This window comes from Orcinus orca, chromosome 1, assembly GCF_937001465.1.
Source record: "Orcinus orca chromosome 1, mOrcOrc1.1, whole genome shotgun sequence".
NCBI classification, from domain to species: domain Eukaryota; kingdom Metazoa; phylum Chordata; class Mammalia; order Artiodactyla; family Delphinidae; genus Orcinus; species Orcinus orca.
In genome coordinates, this window is record NC_064559.1 from 5641207 (window position 1) to 5665665 (window position 24459).

The 24459-nt window shown below is 37.1% G+C and overlaps 1 protein-coding gene across 5 annotated transcripts in view; it reads right to left on the reverse strand.

Annotated features, from left to right (window-relative positions):
• AKT3 (AKT serine/threonine kinase 3) overlaps positions 1 to 24459 on the reverse strand; it is a 395966-nt gene that overhangs the window by 333636 nt on the left and 37871 nt on the right. Inside the window, exons 3-4 of one of the 5 annotated variants that reach the window (XM_049713583.1) lie at positions 20852 to 20942; positions 15959 to 16076 (exon numbers count right to left, since the gene is read on the reverse strand). The exons of the other annotated variants lie outside the window; for them this stretch is intronic. Coding sequence (XP_049569540.1) covers positions 15959 to 16076; positions 20852 to 20942 — 209 coding nt within the window. The remainder of the gene's footprint in view (positions 1 to 15958; positions 16077 to 20851; positions 20943 to 24459) is intronic. 5 annotated transcript variants of the gene reach the window in all.

Consider the following 24459-nt stretch of genomic DNA (forward strand, 5'->3'; position numbering starts at 1 on the left):
AGAGTTTGAGACTTGCCTTAGAGAGATCAGTACTTGTTGTAAAGTGGTATTGGTACAGGAATGAAAAAGCAGGCTAAAAGAGAGTAGAGAGAGCCCGGAAGCAAACCCACATATAAAAAAAACAATATGATGGATTACTCAACAAATGAGATTGAGGCAATTATTATACTTTTAGAAACATAATAAGATTAGAACCCCTTCTTAACACCCCCCACACACACACACAAAACATAACATCCTCAAGGTGGAATAAAGAAGAACTAAATGTGAAATAACTTTTAGATATCTTATTAAAAAATGTAAGACACTCTGGTAGTGAGGCTCCAAGACAGCCTTCAGTGATCCTCTCACACTGGTATTCCAGTCTCAGTATGGTCTCCTCCCACAATGAACAGGCTGAGTGACAGTCTGTGACTTCAAAGCCTAGATCATAAAAGACATTAGTTTCCACTCTGATCTCCTGGCTCACTCATTCAGGGGCAGTCAGCCTCCAAATTATGATAACACTCAAGTGGCCCTAGTAAAGGATCACATCAAGAGGAACTGAGTCCTCCAACCAACAGCCTACACCAACTCACTGGCCATTTGAGCAGGCTATCTTTAAAAGCAAGTCCTCCAGCCTTAATTAAACCTACAGATGATTGAAGCCCTGACTGACATGTTGACTGCAACCTCATAAGAGACCAAGATCATAACCACACAAACACCCTGCTCCCAGAAATGAAAAGAAATAATAAATATTTATTGTTTCTTTTAACCAAATAGGTTTTGCTGGTAATTTGTTATGCAGCAATAGACAATAAATAAAGACTATTGTTATAACCTCAATGTAGGAAAGGAAGTTCTTAAAAATTATAAGAACTATAAGAACTATAAGAATTATAAGAAGCACAAAAAAAAAAAGAATTATAAGAAGCAAAATTATAAAGGAAAAGATTGACAAATGTATCTATATTGAAAATGAAAGGTTTTGGTACAAAAAAGTTAGTACTCATACAACTAAAAGGACAAGCCACAAACTAAAAGAAAATATTTATAATTCAAATAACAAATAATGAATATCAATTCTTGAAAAATTCCTACAAATCAACAAGGACAAACCATCTAATACAAAAAAGGGAGTGGGGCAAAGAGTAGAAAATGCAATTTATGAAAGAAATTACGTAGCAATAAACATATGAAAAGAACTAGAAACCCCATTAATAACCTGAGAAATTCAAATTTAAAACACCAAAATACCAATTCTCACACATCAGAATGACAAAACTTATGTGTGACAAGAAAAGTCTCACAAACTGCTGGTGGAAGTAAAGTGTTAACAACCACTTCAGAAAATATACAAAATCTAGTAAAGGTGAAGGCAGAGCATACCCTATGACCTAGCAATTTTCTATTTGCAATAAAAATTTCACATATACATGGGGAACATACAAAAACATTCGTTGCAGCACTGCTTGCAATAGGTAAAAAACTGGCAACCTCTTAAAGCTCTTCAACAGAACAGTTTTAAAAAGCGTGGTTTATTCATGCAAAACCACGCAGCAGTGAAAATGAAGAAATCAGAACTCCGTGTATCAATGTAAATACACCTTAAAAACATAACACTAAAAAAAGGTTTATAAAGGCTATCAGCTGATTTTTCAGCAGAAACTGCAGACCAGAAGAGAGTGGCACAATATATTTAGAGTGATGAAAGGGAAAAACCTACAACCAAGAATGCTCTACTCAGCAAGGCTCTCATTCAGATTTGATGAAGAAATCAAAACCTTTACAGACAAGCAAAAGCTAAAAGAATTCGGCACCACCAAACCACCTTTACAGCAAATGTTAAAGGAACTTCTCTACATGAAAAAGAAAAGGCCACAACTAGGAATAAGAAAATTACGAAATAAAAAACATCACCAGTAAAGGGAAACATACAATAAAGGTAGGAAATCATGAACACACACAAAGCTAGTAGGGAGGTTAAAAGACAAAAGCAGTAAAATCATCTCTATCTACAATAAGGGATACACAGAACAATTAGATGAAAAATACAGTGTCAAAAACAGTAACTGTGAGGGAAGGAGAGTACAAATGTAAGGTTGTTAAAATGTATTAGAAAGTGAGAGATCAGTAACTTAAAACAACCAAGTATATATAGAGAGTGCCCTACAAAAACCTCATGGTAACCACAAACAATTCACTTTGTTATAAAGCAGAAACTAACACACCACTGTAAAGCAATTATACTCCAATAAAGATGTTTAAAAAAAAAAAACCTGTAACAGATATACACACAAAAAAGAAAAGGGAATCCAAACATAACACTAAATAAAGACACTCATCAAATCACAAGAAGAGAACAAAAGAAGAATGGGGGGGAGACCTACAAAAACAAATTCAAAACAATTTAAAAAATGGCAACAAGAACATACATACTGATAATTACCTTAAAGGTAAATGAACTAACCAAATGCTCCAGCCAGAAGTCTTGGACTGACTGAATGGATACAAAAACAAGACCCACATATATGCTGCCTACAAAAGACGCACTTCAGATCTAGAGACACATAGAGACTGAAAGTGAGGGGAGAAAGGTATTCCAGGCAAATGGAAATCAAAAGAAAACTGGAGTAGCAATACTCATATCAGACAAAATAGACTTTAAAACAAAGACTGTTACAAGAGACAAAGATGGACACTCATCCATCTATGATCAAGGGATCAATCCAAGAAGAAGATATAACAATTATAAAATACATGCACCCAGCATAGAAGCATCTCAATATATAAAGAAAATGTTAACAGACATAAAAGGAGAAGTCGACGGTAATACAAGAATAGTAGGGGACTTTAATGCCCCACTTACCATCAATTGACAGATCATCCAGACAGAAAATCAATAAGGAAACACCGACCTTAAGTAACACATTAGACCAAATGTACTTAATTGATATATATAGAGAGCATTCCACCTGAAAGCAGCAGAATACATATTCTTTTCAAGTGCACATGGAACATTCTCCAGGACAGATCACATGCTAGGCCACAAAACAAGCCTTGGTGAATTTAAGGAAATTGAAATCGTATCAAGCATCTTTCCCGACCACCAGGTTGTAAGACTAGAAATCAACTACAAGAAAAATACTGCTAAAAAACACAAACACGTGGAGGCTAAACAATATGTTACTAAACAACCAATGGATCACTGCAGAAATCAAAGAGGAAATCAAAAAGTACCTAGAGACAAATGAAAACACAACAATGGGACACGGCAAAGCAATTCTAAGAAGGAAGTTTAGAGTAATACAAGCTTACCTCAGGAAACAAGAAAAATATCAACCTAACCTAAAGCAACTACAGAAAGAAAAACAAAACCCAAAGTTAGTAGAAGGAAAAAAATCATAAAGATCAGAGCAGAAATAAATGAAATAGAGACTAAAAAAACAACAGAAAAATCAATGAAACCAAAAGCTGGTTTTGTGAAAAGGTAAACAAAATTGATAAAACTTTAACCAGAGTCATCAAGAAAAAAAGAGACAGGGCCCAAATCAATCAAAATAGAAATGAAAAAGGAGAAGTTATAAACAACACCATAGAGATACAGAAATACATCATAAGAGACTACTCCAAGCAACTACACACCAATAAAATGGACAACCTAGAAGAAATGGACAAATTCTTAGCAAGGTACAGTCTCCCAAGACTGAATCAGGAAGGAACAGAAAATATGAACAGACCAATTAATAGTAATGCAATTACATCAGTAATTTAAAAACTCCCCAAACAAACAAAAGTCCAGGACCAGATGGCTTCACAGGTAAACTCTACCAAACATTTAGAGAAGCATTAACACCTATCCTCCTGAAACTATTCCAAAAAATGGCAGAGGAAGGAAAACTTCCAACCTCATTCTATGAAGCCACCATGACCCTAATACCAAAACCAGACAAAGATATCACAATAAAAGAAAATTACAGGCCAATATCACTGATGAACATAGATGTAAAAATCTTCAACAAAATACTAGCAAACAGAATCCAAAAATACCTTAAAAAGATCACACGCCATGTCAAATGGGATTTGTCCCAGGGACGCAAGGATTTTTCAATATCAGCAAGTCAATGTGATACACCACATTAACAAATTGAAGAATGAAGCAACCTAAACATCCATCGACAGATGAATGGATAAAGAAGATGTAGTACATATATACAATGGAATGTTACTCAGCCTTTAAAATGAATAAAATAATGCCATTTGCAATAACACGGATGGACCTGGAGATTATCATTCTAAGTGAAGTAAGTCAGACAGAGAAAAACAAATATCATATGATATTGCTTATATGAGGAATCTAAAACAAAAATGATATAAACAAACTTATCTACAATACAGACACACAAACTTAGAGAACAAACTTATGGTTACTGGGGGAAAGGGTGCACGGGGAGGAACAGATTGGGAGTTCGGGATTGACATGTACACACTGCTATATTTAAAATAGATAACCAACGAAGACTTACTGTATAGCACAGGGAACTCTGCTCAATACTCTGTAATAACCTAAATGGGAAAAGAATTTGAAAAAGAATAGATACATGTATATGTATAACTGAATCACTTTGCTGTACACCTAAAACTAACAGAACACTGTTAATCATCTCTACTCCAATATAAAATAAAATTTTTTTTAAAAAGTTGAAGAATGAAAACCATATGATCACCTAAATAGATGCAAAAAAGCTTTTGATAAAATTCAACATCCATTTATGATAAAAATTCTCCAGAAAGTGGGCATAGAGCAAACATACCTCCATATAATAAAGCCCATATATGACAAACCCACAACTAACATCATACTCAATGGTGAAAAGATAAGACAAGGAAGCCCACTCTCACCACTTTTATTCAACACAGTTTTGGAAGTCCTAGCCACAGCAATCAGATGAGAATAAGAAATAAAAGGAATCCAAATTGGAAAGAAAGAAGTAAAACTGTCACTATTTGCAGATGACATAATACTGTACACAGAAAATCCTCAAGTAGCCACCAAAAAACTACTAGAGCTCTAAAAACTACTAATAAATTAGATAAAGTTGCGGGATACAAAATTAATATACAGAAATCTGTTACATTTCTATACACTAACAATGAAATATCAGAAAGAGAAATTAAAGAAACAATCTCATTTATCATCACATCGAAAAGAATAAAATAGCTAGGAATAAACCTTCCTAAGGAGCCAAAAGACCTATACCCCACAAACTGTAAGACACTGATGAAAGAAACTGAAGATGACATAAACATATGGAAAGATACCATTTTCCACAATTGGAAAAGTCAATAATTGTTAAAATAACCACATTACCCAAGGAAATCTATATATTCAATACAATCCCTATCAAATTACTGATGGCATTTTTCACAGAACTGGAACGAATAATTTTTAAATTTATATGGAAACACAAAAGACCCCGAATAGCCAAAACAATCTTGAGAAAGAAGAACTCAGCTGGAGGAATCAGGCTCCCTGACTTCGGACTATACTACAAAGCTACTGTCATCAAAGCAGTATGATACTGGCACAAAAACAGACACATAGATCAAAGGAACAGGACAGAAAGTTCAGGAATAAACCCTCACATCTATGGTCAATTAATCTATGACAACAGAGGCAAGAATATACAATGAAGAAAAGACAGTCTCTTCAGTAAGTTGTGATGGAAAAACTGGACAGCTACATGCAGAAGAATGAAATTAGAACATTCTCTAACACCATACACAAAAAATAAACTCAAAACAGATTAAAGACCTGAATGTAAGACTGGATACTATGATACTCCTAGGGGAAAACATAGGCAGAACACTCTTTAACATAAATTGCAGCAATACTTTTGTGGATCCATCTCCTAGAGTAATGAAAATAAAAGCAAAATTAAATAAATGGGACCTAATTAAACTTTTGCACAGCAAAGAAAACCACACACAAAACAAAAAGACAACCTGAGGAATGGGAGAAAATATTTGTAAATGATGCAACAAACAAGGGATTAATTTCCAAAATATACAAATAGTTCATACAGGTCAATATCAAAAAACAACCTAATCAAAAAATGGGCAAAAGACCTAAAGAGACATTTCTCCAAAGAAAACATACACATGGCCAACAGGCACATGAAAAGATGCTCAACATCGCCAATTATCAGAGAAATACAAATCAAAACTACAATGAGGTATCACCTCACATCAGTCAGAATAGCCATCATCAGAAGGTCTACATAAATAAATGGTGGAGAGTGTGTGGAGAGAAGGGAACCCTGCTATACTATTGATAGGAATATAAATGGATGCAGCCACTATGAAGAAAAGCATAGAGATTCCTTAAAAAACTAAAAATAGAGTTACCATATGATCCAGCAATTCCACTCCTGGGCATATATCCAGAAAAGAGGAAAACTCCTATTTCAAAAAGATACATGCACCCCAATATTCATAGCAGTACTATTTATAATAGCCAAGGCATGGAAGCAACCTAAATGTCCACTGACAGAGGAATGCATAAAGAAGATATGATATATATATATATATATATATATATATCTCATATATATATGTGTGTGTGTATGTGTGTATATATACATATGTATGTATATATATATATAATGGGATATTACCCAGCCATAAAAAAGAACGAAATAATGCCATTTGCAACAACATGGATGGACCTAGAGATTACCATACTAAGTGAAGTAAGTCACACAGAAAATACAAAACTCATGATATCACTTATATGTGGAATCTAAAAAAAAATGATACAAATGAACTTATTTACAAAACAGAAATAGACTCACAGGCACTGAAAACAAACTTATGGTTACCAAAGGGGGAAGCGGGGGAGGTATAAATTTGGAGTATGGCATTAACAGATACATGTTACTATATACGAAATAGGTAAACAAGAGCCTACTGTATAGCACTATATTCAATACTTTGTAATACCCTATAATGGAAAAGAATCTGAAAAAGAATTGATATATATGTATAACTGAATCACTTTGTTGTACACCTAAAACTATCACAACAATGTAAATCACCTACTTAAATTAAAAAAAAAGTTGGAGAAGATACATGCAGTATGGTATCATTTATACAAAGTTTGAAAACATACTAGTTCTATTATTAATATATGCATATATACATAAGAAAATATTTTAAATATAAATGCATGAGAATGGCAAACACAGAACTAGGTATACCTCTGGATAAGCAGGGTAAAAGGAGATGGAGTAATATGAGAGGGATGCATAAACTTCAAGTGCATCTGTAATGCTCAATTAATTTAAAAAAAAGTATCTGATACTAAAATATTATAAAGCTACAAGATGGGTACATGAGTGCTCATCTTATTATTCTCCATAGTTTTTTGTTTGCTTGAATATTCCAAAACAGAATGCTTTTAATCAAAATACAATGGCAGATAACAAACTTAAGCAATATTTGCAGAAAAGATCAAAAGAGCGTTTATACAAATTGATAAGACAACCCAGCATTACATTCAGTGAATACAACCTGTAAGAGACAAAGTTTTTTTTTCTCTGTAAGAGACAAATGGCATGCAAGAAAAATTAACAAAATTAGAAACTGTAAATACATAGCACAGAAGTACATAGCAAAACGTACAAGCTCAAGCTCATTAATAACACTTCATTCAAAATATATCCATTGAGTGACTAAAGGTCCAGACGCTATTCCAGGCTCTGGGAATACAGCAGTGAACGATATAACTCTCATAGATGAAGCTCATATTCTCGAAGGTGGAGGCAGTCAATAAAAATATAAACAAACAAAAAGTCACGTACTGGTAAATGCTTTAAAAATATTAGAACAGGTGATGTGGTAGAAACGAGGGAGGAAGAAAAGGATACTTTGGGTGTTCAAAGACTCTAGAAGAAGTACACTTGTCCTGAGAAGTAAATAATAAAAAATCCTTCGAAGAGGTAAGGAACGCCTCCTCAGGCTCAGCCTGTACCGGGGCTGCGCTGCGGCCACCTTCTTGCTGGGTACCTTGTTCTCCCTGATCTGCCGGAGCCCGTGAGCTCCGCTGCCCAACTTCACCGCCGCCTAGAGATGGCTGGCTGTTGCCGCCCACCTCCGGGCAGAGGGGGCACCTTCAAGATGCCGGAGGAATAGGACGTGGAGATCACCATCCTCCCCACAAATACATCAAAACTACACCTACATGTGGAACAACTCCTACAGAACATCTACTGAACGCTGACAGAAGACCTCAGACTTCATAAAAGGCAAGAAACGCCCCACGTACCTGGCCGAGTGGCTGACAGGGTCTTGGTGCTCCGGCAGGGTATCAGGCCTGTGCCTCTGAGGTGGCACAGCCGAGTTCAGGACATTGGTCCACCAGAGACCTCCCAGCCTTACATAATATCAAACGGCGAAAGCTCTCCCAGAGATCTCCATCTCAATGCTAAGACCCAGCTCCACTCAACAACCAGCAAGCTACAGTACTGGACACCCCATGCCAAATAACTAGCAAGAAAGGAACACAACCACACCCATTAGCAAAGAGGCTGCCTAAAACCATAAGGTCAAACACACCCTGAAAAACACCACTGGACATGGTCCTGCCCACCAGAAAGACAAGATCAAGCCTCATCCACGAGAACACAGGCACCAGTCCCCACCACCAGGAAGCCTACACAACCCACTGAATCAAACATAGCCACTGGGGGCAGACACCAAAAACAGCAGGAACTATGAACCTGCAGCCTGCAAAAAGGAGACCCCAAACACAGTAAGATAAGAAAAATGAGAAGACAGAGGAATATAGAGCAGAAGGAGCAAGGTAAAAACCCACCAGACCAAACAAATGAAGAGGAAATAGGCAGTCTACCTGAAAGAGAATTCAGAGTAGTGATACTAAAGATGATCCAAAATCTTGGCAACAAAATGGAGAAAATACAAGATATGTTTCACAAGGACCTAGAAGAACTAAAGAGCAAACAAACAATGATGAACAACACAATAAATGAAATTAAAAATTCTCTAGAAGGAATCAATAACAGAATAACTGAGGCAGAAGAATGGATAAGTGACCTGGAAGATAAAATAGTGGAAAAAACTGCCACAGAGAAAAATAAAGAAAAAAGAATGAAAAGAATTGAGGACAATTTCAGAGACTTCTGGGACAACATGAAATGCACCAACATTCGAATTACAGGGGTCCTAGAAGAAGAAGAGAAAACAAAGGGACTGAGAAAATACCTGAAGAGATTAATAGTTGAAAACTTCCCTAATATGGGAAAGGAAATAGTCCAGGAAGCACAGAGAGTCCCATACAGGATAAATCCAAGGAGAAACATGCCAAGACACATCTTAATCAAACTATGAAAAATTAAATACAAAGAACAAATATTAAAAGCAGCAAGGGAAAAAAAACAAATAACATACAAGGGAATCCGCATAAGGTTAACAGCTGATCTTTCAGCAAAAACTCTGCAAGCCAGAAGGAAGTGGCAGGACATATTTAAAGTGATGAAAGGGAAAAACCCACAACCAAGATTACTCTACCCAGCAAGGATCTCATACAGATTCAACAGAGAAATTAAAACCTTTACAGACAAGCAAAAGCTAAAAGAATTCAGCACCACCAAACCAGCTCTACAACAAATGCTAAAGGAACTTCTCTAGGCAGGAAACACAAGAGAGAGAAGAGATTTAAAATAACAAACCCAAAATAATTAAGAAAATGGTAGTAGGTACATACGTATCGATAACTACCTTAAATGTAAATGGATTAAATGCTCCCACCAAAAGACATAGACTGGCTGATGGATACAAAAACAAGACCCCTATATACGATGCCTACAAGAGACCCACTTCAGACCTAGGGACACATACAAACCGAAAGTGAGGGGATGGAAAAATATATTCCTTGCAAATGGAAACCAAAAGAAAGCTGGAGTAGCACTTCTCATATCAGACAATATAGACTTTAAAATAAAGACTATTACAAGAGACAAAGAAGGACACTACATAATGATCAAGGGATCAATCCAAGGCAAAGATATAACAATTGTAAATATTTATGCACCCAATATAGGAGCACTTCAATACATAAGGCAAATGCTAACAGCCATAAAAGGGAAAATCAACAGTAACACAATCACAGTAGGGGACTTTAACACCCCACTTTCACCAATGGACAGATCTTCCAAACTGCAAATAAATAAGGAAACACAAGCTTTAAATAATACATTAAACAAGATGGACTTAATTGATATTTATAGGACATTCCATGCAAAAACAACAGAATACACTTTCTTCTCAAGTGCTCATGGACCATTCTCCAGGATAGATCATATCTTGGGTCACAAACCAAGCCTTTGTGAACTGAAATCGTATCAAGTATCTTTTCCGACCACAACACTATGAGAGTAGATATCAATTACAGGAAAAAATCTGTAAAAAATACAAACACATGGAGGTTAAACAATACACTACTACATAACCTAGAGATCACTGAAAATATCGAAGAGGAAATCAAAAAATACCTAGAAACAAATGACAATGAAAACACGACAACCCAAAACCTATGGGATGCAGCAAAAGCAGTTCTAAGAGGGAAGTTTACAGCAATACAATCCTACCTCAATAAACAAGAAACATCTCCAATAAAAAACCTAACCGAACACCTAAAGCAATTAGAGAAAGAAGAACAAAAAAACCCCAAAGTTAGCAGAAGGAAAGAAATCATAAAGATCAGATCAGAAATAAATAAAAAAGAAATGAAGTTAATGATAGCAAAGATCAATAACACTAAAAGCTGGTTCTTTGAGAGGATAAATAAAATTGATAAAACATTAGCGAGACTCATCAAGGAAAAAAGGGAGAAGACTCAAATCAACAAAATTAGAAATGAAAAAGGAGAAGTAACAACTGACAATGCAGAAATACAAAGGATCATGAGAGATTACTACAAGCAACTCTATGCCAATAAAATGGACAACCTGGAAGAAATGGACAAATTCTTAGAAAAGCACAACCCTCCGAGACTGAACCAGGAAGAAAGAGAAAATATAAACAGACCAATCACAAGCACTGAAACTGAAATGTGATCAAAAATCTTCAAACAAACAAAAGCCCTGGACCAGATGGCTTCACAGGTGGATTCTATCAAACATTTAGAGAAGAGCTAACACCTATCCTTCTCAAACTCTTCCAAAATATAGCAGTGAGGAACACTCCCAGACTCATTCTATGAGGCCACCATCACCCTGATACCAAAACCAGACAAAGATGCCACAAAAAAAGAAAACTACAGGCCAACATCACTGATGAACATAGATCCAAAAATCCTCAACAAAATACTAGCAAACAGAATACAACAGCATATTAAAATGATCATACACCATGATCAAGTGGGGTTTTTCCCAGGGATGCAAGGATTCTTCAATATACGCAAATCAATGTGATACACCATATTAACAGGTTGAAGGAGAAAAACCATATGATCATCTCAATAGACGCAGAAAAAGCTTTCGACAGAATTCAACACGCATTTATGATTCAAACCCTCCAGAAAGTATGCATAGAGGGAACTTACCTCAACATAATAAAGGCCATATATGACAAACCCACAGCCAACATCATTCTCAATGGTGAAAAACTGAAACCATTTCCACTAAGATCAGGAACAAGACAAGGCTGCCCACTCTCACCACTCTTATTCAACATAGTTTTGGAATATTTAGCCACAGCAATCAGAGAATAAAAGGAAATAAAAGGAATCCAAATCAGAAAAGAAGAAGTAAAACTGTCACTGTTTGCAGATGACATGATAATATACATAGAGAATCCTAAAGATGCTACCAGAACACTATTAGAGCTAATTAATGAATCTGGTAAAGTAGCAGGATACAAAATTAATGCACAGAAATCTCTTGTAATCCTATACAATAAGGATGAAAAATCTGAAAGAGAAATTAAGGAAACACTCCCATTTACCACAGCAGCAAAAAGAATAAAATACCTAGGAATAAACCTACTTAAGGAGACAAACGACCTGTATGCAGAAAACTATACAACACTGATGAAAGAAATTAAAGATGATACAAATAGATGGAGAGATATACCATGTTCTTGGATTGGAAGAATCTGCATTGTGAAATTGACTATACTACCCAAAGCTATCTACAGATTCAATGCAATCCCTATTAAACTACCAATGGCATTTTTCACAGAACTAGAACAAATAATTTCACAGTTTGTATGGAAACAAAAAAGACCCCGAATAGCCAAAGCAATCTTGAGAAAGAAATACAGAGCTGGAGGAATCAGGCTCCCTTACTTTAGACTATACTACAAAGCTACATTAATCAAGGCAGTATGGTATTGGCACAAAAACAGAAATATAGATCAATGGAAGAGGATAGAAAGCCCAGAGATAAACCCACATACATATGGTCACCTTCTTTTTGATAAAGGAGGCAAGAATATACAATGGAGAAAAGACATCCTCTTCAATAAGTGGTGCTGGGAAAACTGGACAGCTACATGTAAATGAATGAAATTAGAACACTTCCTAACACCATACACAAAAGTAAACTCAAAATGGACTAGAGACCTAAATGTAAGGCCAGACACTATAAAACTCTTAGAGGAAAACATAGGCAGAACACTCCATGACATAAATCACTGCAAGATACTTTCTGACCCACCTCCTAGAGAAATGGAAATAAAAACAAAAATAAACTAATGGGACCTAATGAAACTTCAAAGCTTTTGCACAGCAAAGGAAACCATAAACAAGACAAAAACACAACCCTCAAAATGGGAGAAAATATTCACAAATGAAGCAACTGACAAAGGATTAATCTCCAAAGTATACAAGCAGCTCATGCAGCTCAATATCAAAAAAACAAACAACCCAATCCAAAAATGGGCAGAAGACCTAAACAGACATTTCTCCAAAGAATATATACAGATTGCCAACAAACACATGAAAGGATGCTCAACATCACTAATCATTAGAGAAATGCAAATCAAAACTACAATGAGGTATCACCTCACACCAGTCAGAATGGCCATCATCAAAAAATCTAGAAACAATAAATGCTGGAGAGGGTGTAGAGAAAAGGGAACCCTCTTGCACTGTTGGTGGGAATGTAAATTGATACAACCACTATGGAGAACAGTATCGAGGTTCCTTAAAAAACTAAAAATAGAACTACTATACAAGCCAGCAATCCCACTACTGGGCATATACCCTGAGAACACCATAATTCAGAAAGAGTCATGTACCACAATGTTCACTGCAGCTCTATTTACAATAGCCAGCACATGGAAGCAACCTAACTGTTCATCAATAGATGAATGGATAAAGAAGATGTCGCGTATATATATAATGGAATATTACTCAGCCATAAAAAGAAACAAAATTGAGTTATCTGTAATGAGGTGGATGGACCTAGAGACTGTCATACAGAGTGAAGTAAGTCAGAAGGAGAAAAACATATACTGTATGCTAACACATATATATGGAATCTAAAAAAAAAAAAAGGTTATGAAGAGCCTAGGGGCAGGACAGGAATAAACATGCAGATGTAGAGAATGGACTTGAGGACACTGGGAGGGGGAAGGGTAAGCTGGGACAAAGTAAGAGAGTGGCACGTACGTATATACACTACCAAATGGAAAATAGATAGCTAGTGGGAAGCAGCTGCATAGCACAGGGATATCAGCTGGGTGCTTTGTATCCACCTAGTGGGGTGGGATAGGGAGGGTGGGAGGGAGATGCAAGAGGGAGGAGATATGGTAATATATGTATATGTATGGCTGATTCACTTTGTTATAGAGCAGAAACTAACACACCACTGTAAAGCAATTATACTCCAATAAAGATGTTTAAAAAAGTAAATAAATAAATCTTCCACATTAAAAAAAGATAAGGAAAAAGTGGAATACCCAAGTGCCTAAGGCCTGACATGAGAGCAAACATAATCCATTTGAGGGACAAACAGATGAATATGTCTGGACTGCAATGAACGAGGGGATGAGTATATGAGATGAGGTTAAAGAGGCAGACAAGAGGAAATCCAGGGTAGATCTAGGTTTTAATGGAGATTGAAGTTTATAAATTGGGGGAAGAGAATACAAAACTATAAAAACAAAATTAAGTCCTAAATTGAGTATTTCTTCAGAATGAGAAAGAAAACTACATTAAATTACAAAATTTTAATAGTTCTCAAGCACATCAAACAATCCTAACATAATATTTTAAATAATTAACTCCCTGGCACACCTTCATAATAATTTTTCCTACATATCTTGGCTGTATTGCACTTGACTGTCTCTTCATGACAATGATTTTGTAATATCATTTTCTATAGAGTCATCAGAGAGAACAGTTCAGTCTTTCACCTAGAATAGAGGGTGAAAATTTATTTTTTATAATTGATAGTTTAGAAAAGTTTCTTTCAGCTTCACAACTGCCTGTTGATGACGCTCACTCTGTCCCAGCTTAAATACTTCAAATTACTGAATTTGTGAAAACCTCTTCTACATTTCTTTCACGAGTTCTAAGATTAGAAGAATGTTTAACAAACTTTAAAATGGACATCTTGGTTTCTCCTCCATTACCCACATTCTTCCAGTCCTGACTGGGTGTGACGGGACAAGTTCATATCACTATTCAGCCTCTGGCCTTGTACCTTCATGTGAGGATCCCAGCTGGTAAGCATTCTTAAACTGGGTCAACCCGCAATAACTAAACTATATGTGAAAGGTACTGCAAATCACATCTCTCCTTAGGATTCCAAAACTCCCTATGTCCACTCCAACATAACCTGCAAGGATGCGGAGTGTGACAGGGAGGAAGTCAAAGTATAAAACTATGGTGGCCTTAACCAATTTAGGTCCCGTCCAGGAAACAGCCTGCACAAGCAAGAGACCTCAAGCTTTAATTAGCTTCATGGTAACTCTACCTCTGTCCAGATCATTCTGAGCCTTAAAGATTATTGATAGCAGTTTGGTTGTTTTTTCTTCTGTAAGAGACAAGAAACCGGTAGAATTTTCACCAAGAGATTTGAATTATGTTTAAACAAGTACACACTGAGAAATGTACTGACCTAAGGCTATCCTCTAACCCTGCTCAAAAAGGGGTACTCAAGCAGGAAGTAGACCAAAATTATCCTTTCATATTCTGAAAATTTGTGTTTCCTCTTTCTCCCCATCTCTGGATTTGAAATCCCAGGATATACAAATCCAGTCATCCCACTATATCCCCTACAATAACCTCTGCTTGAAAAGAAAAGTAATAATTTCTCAATTTACAAGTTTATAATTAAAGAGTATAATAGGGCTTCCCTGGTGACGCAGTGGTTGGGGGTCCGCCTGCCGATACATGGGGCACGGGTTCGTGCCCCGGTCCGGGAGGATCCCGCGTGCCGCGGAGCGGCTGGGCCCGTGGGCCATGGCCGCTGGGCCTGCGCGTCCAGGGCCTGTGCTCCGCGGCGGAGAAGCCGCGGCAGTGGGAGGCCCGTGTACCGCAAAAAAAAGAAAGGAAAAAGAAAAGAATATAATAGCTGTATGAATGTAATTTAAAAAAGCAAAATACTCAGTTACTGAATATTCTCTCTCCTACAGCTGTTTTGGGAATGGAGGCACTTTCCCAGCTGTGTAGCCCCAATTCTGACAGCCTGGCCTCTCCATCAATCAACTCCAGGAGACCTCCTTTCTGCTTAAATTAGCAAAATTTAACTAGTAACTTAGTTTTTACAAACAATTAATAATTCTGTATCTAACAGATAAGTATTCAATAAGCAAATAAGAGCAAACCAGTCAATCATGAACCCTGAAGTCATTAAAAGCATTGGGGGTAGAGTTGTCAAAAATGATTAGACGCTGTTGAACCAGAAATGCTGGAGGGTGACAGCATTCCTCAGCCCTTGAAACTCACCCATAGTCTCCTGTGCTGCCCTTTGATCCAGGCTTTGGAGAACAGTGTCATGAGAGTAGTACAGCAACTTTTCACCACACAAAATACTCCTGCTACTGAAATGCAAAAGAAATAGAAGCTGCAAAGAAAAGGAAATTAAGGAATGTAAAAAGGGGGAGGGGGCACATAAGAACTGATTTGAGAACAAAGTGTAATATAACACATACAGAAGAGCATAATTCAGACAGATATATAAATTTAGGAGTGGGAGACAGAATAAAAGCAGTGTTGGATTAGCACTGGGAAACATCACACACAGATTCCATCATTTGACAAATATTTACTGATCATTTACTTCATGTGTATCTAAGCTAGATGACAGCAGTGGGAATGGAAAAACACTGATGAACATTATGGAAAAATTAGGCAGTATTTGGTTATAGGCATTGGGGTTATGGTTGGATAAGACAAAGGAAAAGGTCAATAATGACTGTGGTCTCATGTCTAAGTGCTAGAAAAGCGATAAAACAGTATAATCAAATAGAAAAGCTGGGAGGTATAACTACTTTGGAAGAAATGGTTAGTCTGCTTTCAGACAGGCTGAATTTGAGATAACAGGTAGCATTTTTCATATTAATTACTAATTCCCATTTCCACTTAACTAATTCAATCAAAAGAATCAAGCCCTTCATCCAACTATAAAGGATTAAGATGCATAAATAGAGAATCTGCAGCAAATGCTAGACTTCTGAGACGTATTCAAAGGCATGGGCTAGATAAGAATATTACATGAGTCCACTGTTTCACAAAAGGTGTCCCATGACACATTAATCATCTTCTTTCTGAACATGCTACTGCCACTATCTCTCACATCCTCCCATCCCCTCAGATCCCACCTGAGAAGTTTCATGAGAAAAAAAATTGTGTCACAGGAATTTCTGGAGAATCTCACAAACTATAATTACTTTTTGGAATTCTACAAGGTACACTTTTGAGAACCCTACTAAGGAAACCTTCTATTTTGTTTAGTCCAGGTATTTCCCAAACTTATTCAAAAGCAGAAATCTATTTTTGAGGAATACCTACCCATAATGACTTTGGGAAATGGTACACAGATAGTAAGCTACTTGAGGGCAGAGAATTTCTTATTAATCTTTGCCTATTCACTGTGCCTAACTTGATATGAAACACACAGGAAACAATGTGTGCTGAAACAAACAACTACTTATAGGGTTTATGTAAAAGCCACATACTTTGGTCCTTTTCTAAAATCTGTTCCAAAATACTAAGGATCATCCTAGGTGTTTTATAAAAGTTCTTCATATACTTCATAAAATCTCTACCATAAATTAATCATATGAGTATATTATCCCAATACCACTGGATATAAGCATACTTTTTTTTGCTTCCAAAATTAAGTCCACCCTCAACACACCTGAAGACACCTCTGACGCATAACAATAAATAACTCAAAATAGAGTATTAAGTAAAATGGCTTCATAAAAACTGTGAAGTAATATGTAACAGCAAACTACTATTCCACATACTCATTAAAGTATGAGAACTGGATGAAAAACATACGCTTTATATTAATGACAAGAATTAAAAGAAGAAAAAGTAGTGAAGAAATCTTTTTCCCTTACCTCCTAATCAATTCAGGTAAACCTAAATAGTCACTTATTCCAGTCTCCTTCCCACAATAAGGAGAAGAGGAAGAAAAACATTCTGCCACTGGGTGGGGGAAAGAACAAAGTGTGCCCCTCCAGGCTTCATTCAGTAGCTCAGGGCCAAATGAATCAACATGTTTATCTACTAATACAGCTGAGCTCACTTTACAGTATTATGCACTTGAAAGGAAATGAACTTTTTAAAAATGAAACTAGTGCAAATGAGAAAGTTTTGTTTTTTGTTTCTACAAATTTAGTTAAGCTCTTTGTTTATAAAGACCAAAATTACAGAATAAATCTTTCATTGTGTCAAAATGTTTACTCCAAACTGAAGAAGATTTGAGGAAACTCAGGCTCTAAAACATTTGATCTAAGGGTCAAGGACAGTCTGACTTCTTAGTTCTGCCAGCAGTTTCTAAAACTTGCTTCCTGTACTAGGGAATGTTCACTGTTCTTGCACAAACAATAATAAAAGTCATTTATACAACCACCTTGGTTATTTTTTCCTTTCATTTTAGATTCACTGTTTTATAAGAGCAAAGGCTACAGTTAATTCTAGTAAGTATTTTGAGTTTTTATTTACCACTATATTTCTACTCATTTAATATTTCTTGAGAAACAATATGAATTTATTAGTTTATTCAAAAATACATCCTGAATGTCAATTATGTGCCAGACATTATAGATGAAGGTCAGCAAAAGAAATGTGGTTACTGCTCTCCAAGAGCTTTCAATCCAGCTGGGAAAAAAGATACTATAAAATCATATATATATATATAAATATATATATATACACAAATATATATATATATATATACACACACACACACACACAAATATAAAATGCAGACTATGAGAAGAAAAAAACCACCACGTAAACAAATAACATGATCTAGCCTGGGGGCTGCTTTGGTAGTGACAACTGAACTAAAATTAGCATAACAAACATTAAACATGATTTAAAACAAACACATACACACACATATCCCAAATCATGCTAGGAATAAAAATGTCCACGACTGTCGGGAGGAAAGGGTTTATAGGGGCAATGGTAAAATCTATATGACATCGAAAAAAATAACAGTGATAGCTTCATGTGAACAGCACTAACAGATCACTTATCTCTGTAGGAAGAAAAACAATGGCTAGTCCTGGTATATTTCCAGTCAAAAATAGGTTTTATAGCCAGAACTATTTTCCAATGAAAAAGCCAAACATCAGCTATTAATCTAGTTATTATAATCGCCAATAATCTCAAGTCTTCCAAACAATTATATTGAGTTTGTAACAATACATGTATCCCAAGCCTTAACACCTCACAAAACCCAGGTCGCAAAAAGACAACTTCAGCTTCACAGATCACAGGATCATATGATATTAGAGTAGAAACAAATTTCTAGATGTTACCTTACGATAAAACACTTTCACTTTTCAAATCAAACATGAGACCCAAAGTGGGGAAGTAACATATACAACCATCATTCATCTAGTTAGTAAGGAAGCTGACTAGACCCTGGATCTCCTGAGTCCCAGTCCTATGCTCTTTCTACGGCATTACAATAGCAAGTATATCAAATGACAAGGAACACACGTGTTGCAAATAAATAAGGAAAAGTTTAAAAACACAGGAATTCCATTTCAAAAATGTTACATACCTTCAATTGACACGCGGTTCCCTTAAGTCCCTCTTAATGTTCCCTCTTACTACATACCTCAAGGGTAAAAGTGAAGGAAACTACGAACATTTACTGACCCTATAGGGTCCAGGAGCTAGGTTGAGTGATTTTATCTATTTTAATTTCACTTAAATCATTACAACTACCCTCTGAGTAGGATATTATTAATCTCATTTTACTGATTTAGATTTTATTTAGATTCAGAAACACTAAATAACTTACTCAAGGTTACACAGCATAAAAATGGCAGAGGCAGGATTTGAATTCAAATCTGTATGACTCTAAATCCACGTAGCCACTTTACCACAAAAAAGTAATTTTTCACAGGAAAATATTACACAAAACAGTTCAGTCTCCCGGAGCACTCACCAATGTCCATTTAACTACTGAAGAAAAGTTTTTTAAGTTTGGTCTGGGAATCTCATAACCATTTACTACATTATTTTACAAGGAAGAACCAAGTTTTAAACAACTACTTTACGAGCAAAATTTAGAACACATTCTTAGATTGAATATTGTTTGTATTTTCTTTTCAGCATCCTTTTCAATACCACTGTCACTGCCACCCAGAAAAGCATCAGCTACCCATTCCTATGAAATGTTGGTTCACGAATAGGGAGAAGGGTACAACGCATGACCACTTAAGAGAACCACATGAAAACAAAAACTACATTTTAATAATTCTGATTTCTCCACTGGTGGATAACCCATTAACAGCTCCAATCAGAAGAGAGTATACTACTCAAAAAATAAGAACTAGTAGTGCAAGTAAAGCAAAGCACATCATAATTGAAAAAAGACCGACTTCTGATTGCACAACTACACATATCACAGAACTAAGTTTCTGCTTTCCCAGCTCTGCAAAATCTACATCAGGTACTCAGCTTCTGATAGTTGATATCTTCTTTCTGCTGTCATCTCTCATCCAGTTCTCCTTACCCTCATGGATTTATGCTTTAGTTTTCTCTATCATTTTAGTAGGGAGAGAAACAGGTGTCTTCTCTGATAATAATATTAGAGGATTTTTTTTTAGGCTTTTTTTTGATCCCTATGGTGTCTGTTTTCTTCCAATATTCCAGGTATCACTCCCCTCCTCCACCTCTTTATTTCTGTTTGCTTATTTTGACCTCTCTTTTTTTATGGAGGCTTTCCTCAAATGTCTGATGGTCCTGGATTCTTAGTTCATAGTTAAGAATGACATTCTGAAAAGAATTGACTGAAAGATCTGTGTGGGGGAATAGGCTTGTCAACAGGTGTAATTCACTCTGGGGTCTCTTGTGGCAAGCCTACCAGTACCTTAAGATAGTTCAGTTTTCTGCAGGAGATGAGCTGGATAAACTGTGAAGTTCTGGAAGGAGAAAAGAGGAAGCAAGCTAGAAGTTCCAGAGTTTGGATGTACATTTCCCTTAATCTTCCTGTTTTAAATAATCAGCCATCCACTGCCCCTGGTTTCAAAATGCAGGCACTTCTTCAATTTTATAAAGAATAAACCTTGGTCTACTGAGGCCAGGATTGGTGGTGGAGGCAGTCACCTACCTATAAGGATACACAGAAAGAACCTATAAACGTACCTATTTTCTGACCAATCTCCGTTTTCAGCTCCACTTCTGACCTCAACTTTCCTTAGTATCTGGTGCCTCCCAATGCTGAGCCTCTTGGGAGCTTCAGAAAGACACAATACAGATAACCCTTGAATACATGAGCTTAACTGCACGAATCCACTTATACACAGATTTTTTTCACTACATAAGTACTATAGTGTAACATGATCTGTAGCTCGTTGAATCTGTGGATACAGAACTCCAGATATGGAGGGCTGACTATAAAGTTATACGTGGAGTTGCGACTGCATGGGGGTCCCTTGTGTTGTTCAAGGGTCAACTGTATTACACCTCTTACAGGTATTGTGCACTTACAGGCATTGTAACTTTTCCTTTCTGCTAATCAGTTACTGCCTGTCCATCTGCTTTCTGATTTCAAAAAATCAGCTATTTCTGACTCCTGCTGTATCTCATTCAGCAGGAAATGGAGAGTTACCGTCTAAAGCAGCAGTCCCCAACCTTTTCAGCACCAGGGACTGGTTTCGTGGAAGACAACTTTTCCATGGACCGGGCTGGTGGGGTGGGGGGGGAGGCGGCGGGGGGGGAGTCAAGCACATTACATTTATCGTGCACTCCATTTCTATTATTAATGCATTGTAATATATAATGAAATAATTATACAACTCACCATAATGCAGAATCAGTGGGAGCCCTGAGCTTGTTTTCATTTGCCACTCACTGACACGTATTTTGTTTTGTTTTTGTTTTTTTAATTAATTAATTTATTTATCTTTGGCTGTGTTGGGTCTTCATTGCTGTGCACAGGCTTCCTCTAGTTGCAGCGAGCGGGGGCTACTCTTCGTGGCGGTGCACGGGCTTCTCATTGTAGTGGCTTCTCTTGTTGCGGAGCACGGGCTCTAGGCGCATGGGCTTCAGTAGTTGTGGCACGCAGGCTCAGTAGTTGTGGCTCATGGGCTCTAGAGTGCAGGCTCAGTAGTTGTGGCTCACGGGCTTAGTTGCTCTGTGGCATGTGGGATCTTCCCGGACCAGGGCTCAAACCCATGTCCCCTGCACTGGCAGGCGATTCTTAACCACTGCACCACCAGGGAAGTCCCACAGATAGGGTTTTGACATGAGTCTGCAAGCAACTGATTTATTATGGTCTCTGTGCAGTCAAACCTCTCTGCTAATGATAATCTGTATTTGCAGCCGCTCCCCAGTGCTGGCATCACCGCCTCGGCTCCACCTCAGATCATCAGGCATTAGATTCTCATAAGAAGCGCGCAACCTAGATCCCTCGCGTGCTCAGTTCACAGTAGGGTTCGTGCTCCTATGAGAATCTAATGCCGCTGCTGAACTGACAGGAGGTGGCGCTCAGGCGGTAATGTGAGCGATGGGAAGAGGCTGTAGATACAGATGAAGCTTTGCTCGCTAGCCCACTGCTCACCTCCTGCTGTGTGGCCCTGTTCCTACCAGGCCACAACCAATACCGGTCTGTGGCCCGGGGGTTGGGGACCCCTGGTTTAAAGAGTATAGTCATCCCTCGGTATCCACAGGGTTCCAGGACCCTCACAGATACCAAAATCTGTGGATGCTCAAGTCCCTTATATAAAATGACATAGTATTTGCATACAACCTATGCATACCCTCCCATATACTTTAAATCATCTGTAGATTACTTAAAATATCTGAAATGATACATATGCTATGTAAATAGCTGCCAGCACAAGACAAATTCAAGCTTTGCTTTTAGAAACTTTCTGGATTTTTTTTTTTTCCAAAATATTTTCAATCTGTGATTGGCTGAATCCAGAGATGCAGAACCTTTGGACATGGAAGGAGCCAAGTGTACAAAGTTTCAGTTTTGCAAGATAAAAATAGTTCTGGAGATGGATGGTGGTGACAGCTGTACAGCAATGTGAATATACTTAACGCCACTGTATATGCTTAAAAATGGTTAAAATGGTCAATTTTATGTTATGTAGATTTTACCACAATTTTAAAATATAATTTTTAAAAAGCAAGGTTTTAAAAAAACTCACTTCCTGAAAGTCTCCTTCCAAGATCACCGTCTGCAAAGTTATCTCTCTCTCCCCCACCAGGGTAACTCTAGTTTTCATAGTACATACCATGGTTTACTTTCTTTGTAGCACTTATGGCTGTATGAAATTATCCTGTTTAACTACTTATTTATTATTTCTGTCCTTCAATTAGAGAGTAGGCACCTGGGCCACCTTCTGACATCACCTACACATTATGGTAATAAGACAATGGTAGGAAAGCAATCAATAAACATTTGGTAGGGGACTTCCCTGGTGGTCCAGTGGGTAACACTCTGCACTCCCAATGCAGGGGGCCCAGGTTCAATCCCTGGTCAGGGAACTAGATCCCACATGCATGCCGCAACTAAGAAGTCCATATGCCGCACCTAAGATTCCAGCGCAGCCAAAATAATAAATAAATATTTAAATATTAAAAAAAATATTTCATGCATAAATTAATTGGTTTCTGGGTCCTAACCCAGACCCCCTGAATGAGAATCCTGGGATTCTCAGACACTGATTTATAAACACAGAAAACTTGCTATTTATGACACAGTAGCACCCCTCCCTCCAGTTAGAACAATTTGACACATCTGACCCTTAAAACAGATACTCTTTTTTCTTACCAATGAAGACCCATTTGCTTTGGTTTGGAGCACTGAACAACAGGGAAGTTACGGATAAAAGGAGTTTCTAATTATTTTCATATAGGAATATCAGACAACATAGTCAGTATAATTCCTTTAATTCTTTTTAAATGATTTTAGCACATATGCCTATTAGAAGAGCTTCCAGATCATAAAGATGTTTACTGATCTATTTTATTATGTAATTCAAACATCAAGGTAGCAAAACAAACAAACAAAAAACCAACCCTCTTTTCTATTTGTGTACTTGATATTATCTAACTTCCTACAGGAATTTTTTCTATCATCTTCTCTCTCTTGTCCTTTAATCTCACCTTGCCAGTTCTTAGCTCACTCCTAGACAGCAAATATATTCATCTCATCTCCTCACTATAAAAAATAGTCACTTGACCATACAACAAACTCAAGCTACCATCTTCTCTAATCCCCTTCACCACATCAAGCTTCCTAGAAGACTACTTTCTCATTTCCCATTGATTCCTCAACCTTCAACTCCAAGGCAACTAATAAGGCTGTCAACCCCTTAACACAGCAATTGCCCTCTCAGCAGTGACCAATGAGCTCCCCTCTTTCTAATACTCATCATATTTCCCTATCTGTTTAAGTTCTGCTCCTCCTATCAGATGACTTAAATTCTTTTCATCCTTAAAAAAACCCAGACAGTTCTGGGTGCGAGCCTGGCTCTAACACTTGCTACACTTTTCTGAGCTGGTTCACTCAGGGGCTGGTCTGTCTCCCTAAGGCATGAGTGCAGGCAATACTTATTCATCTTTATATCCCTGAGCTCAAATGGCACATAGTAGACTCTCAATAAGGTTTGTGGGAGGGCAGGAAGAAAGGACAAAGGGGAGGGGTGGGAAGGGAGAACAAGGGAGAATGAGGGGAAAGATGATACAGGAAAACAGTTACACTTAACCTTTTTATCCCTAAGTACAAAGCAGAAAAATTA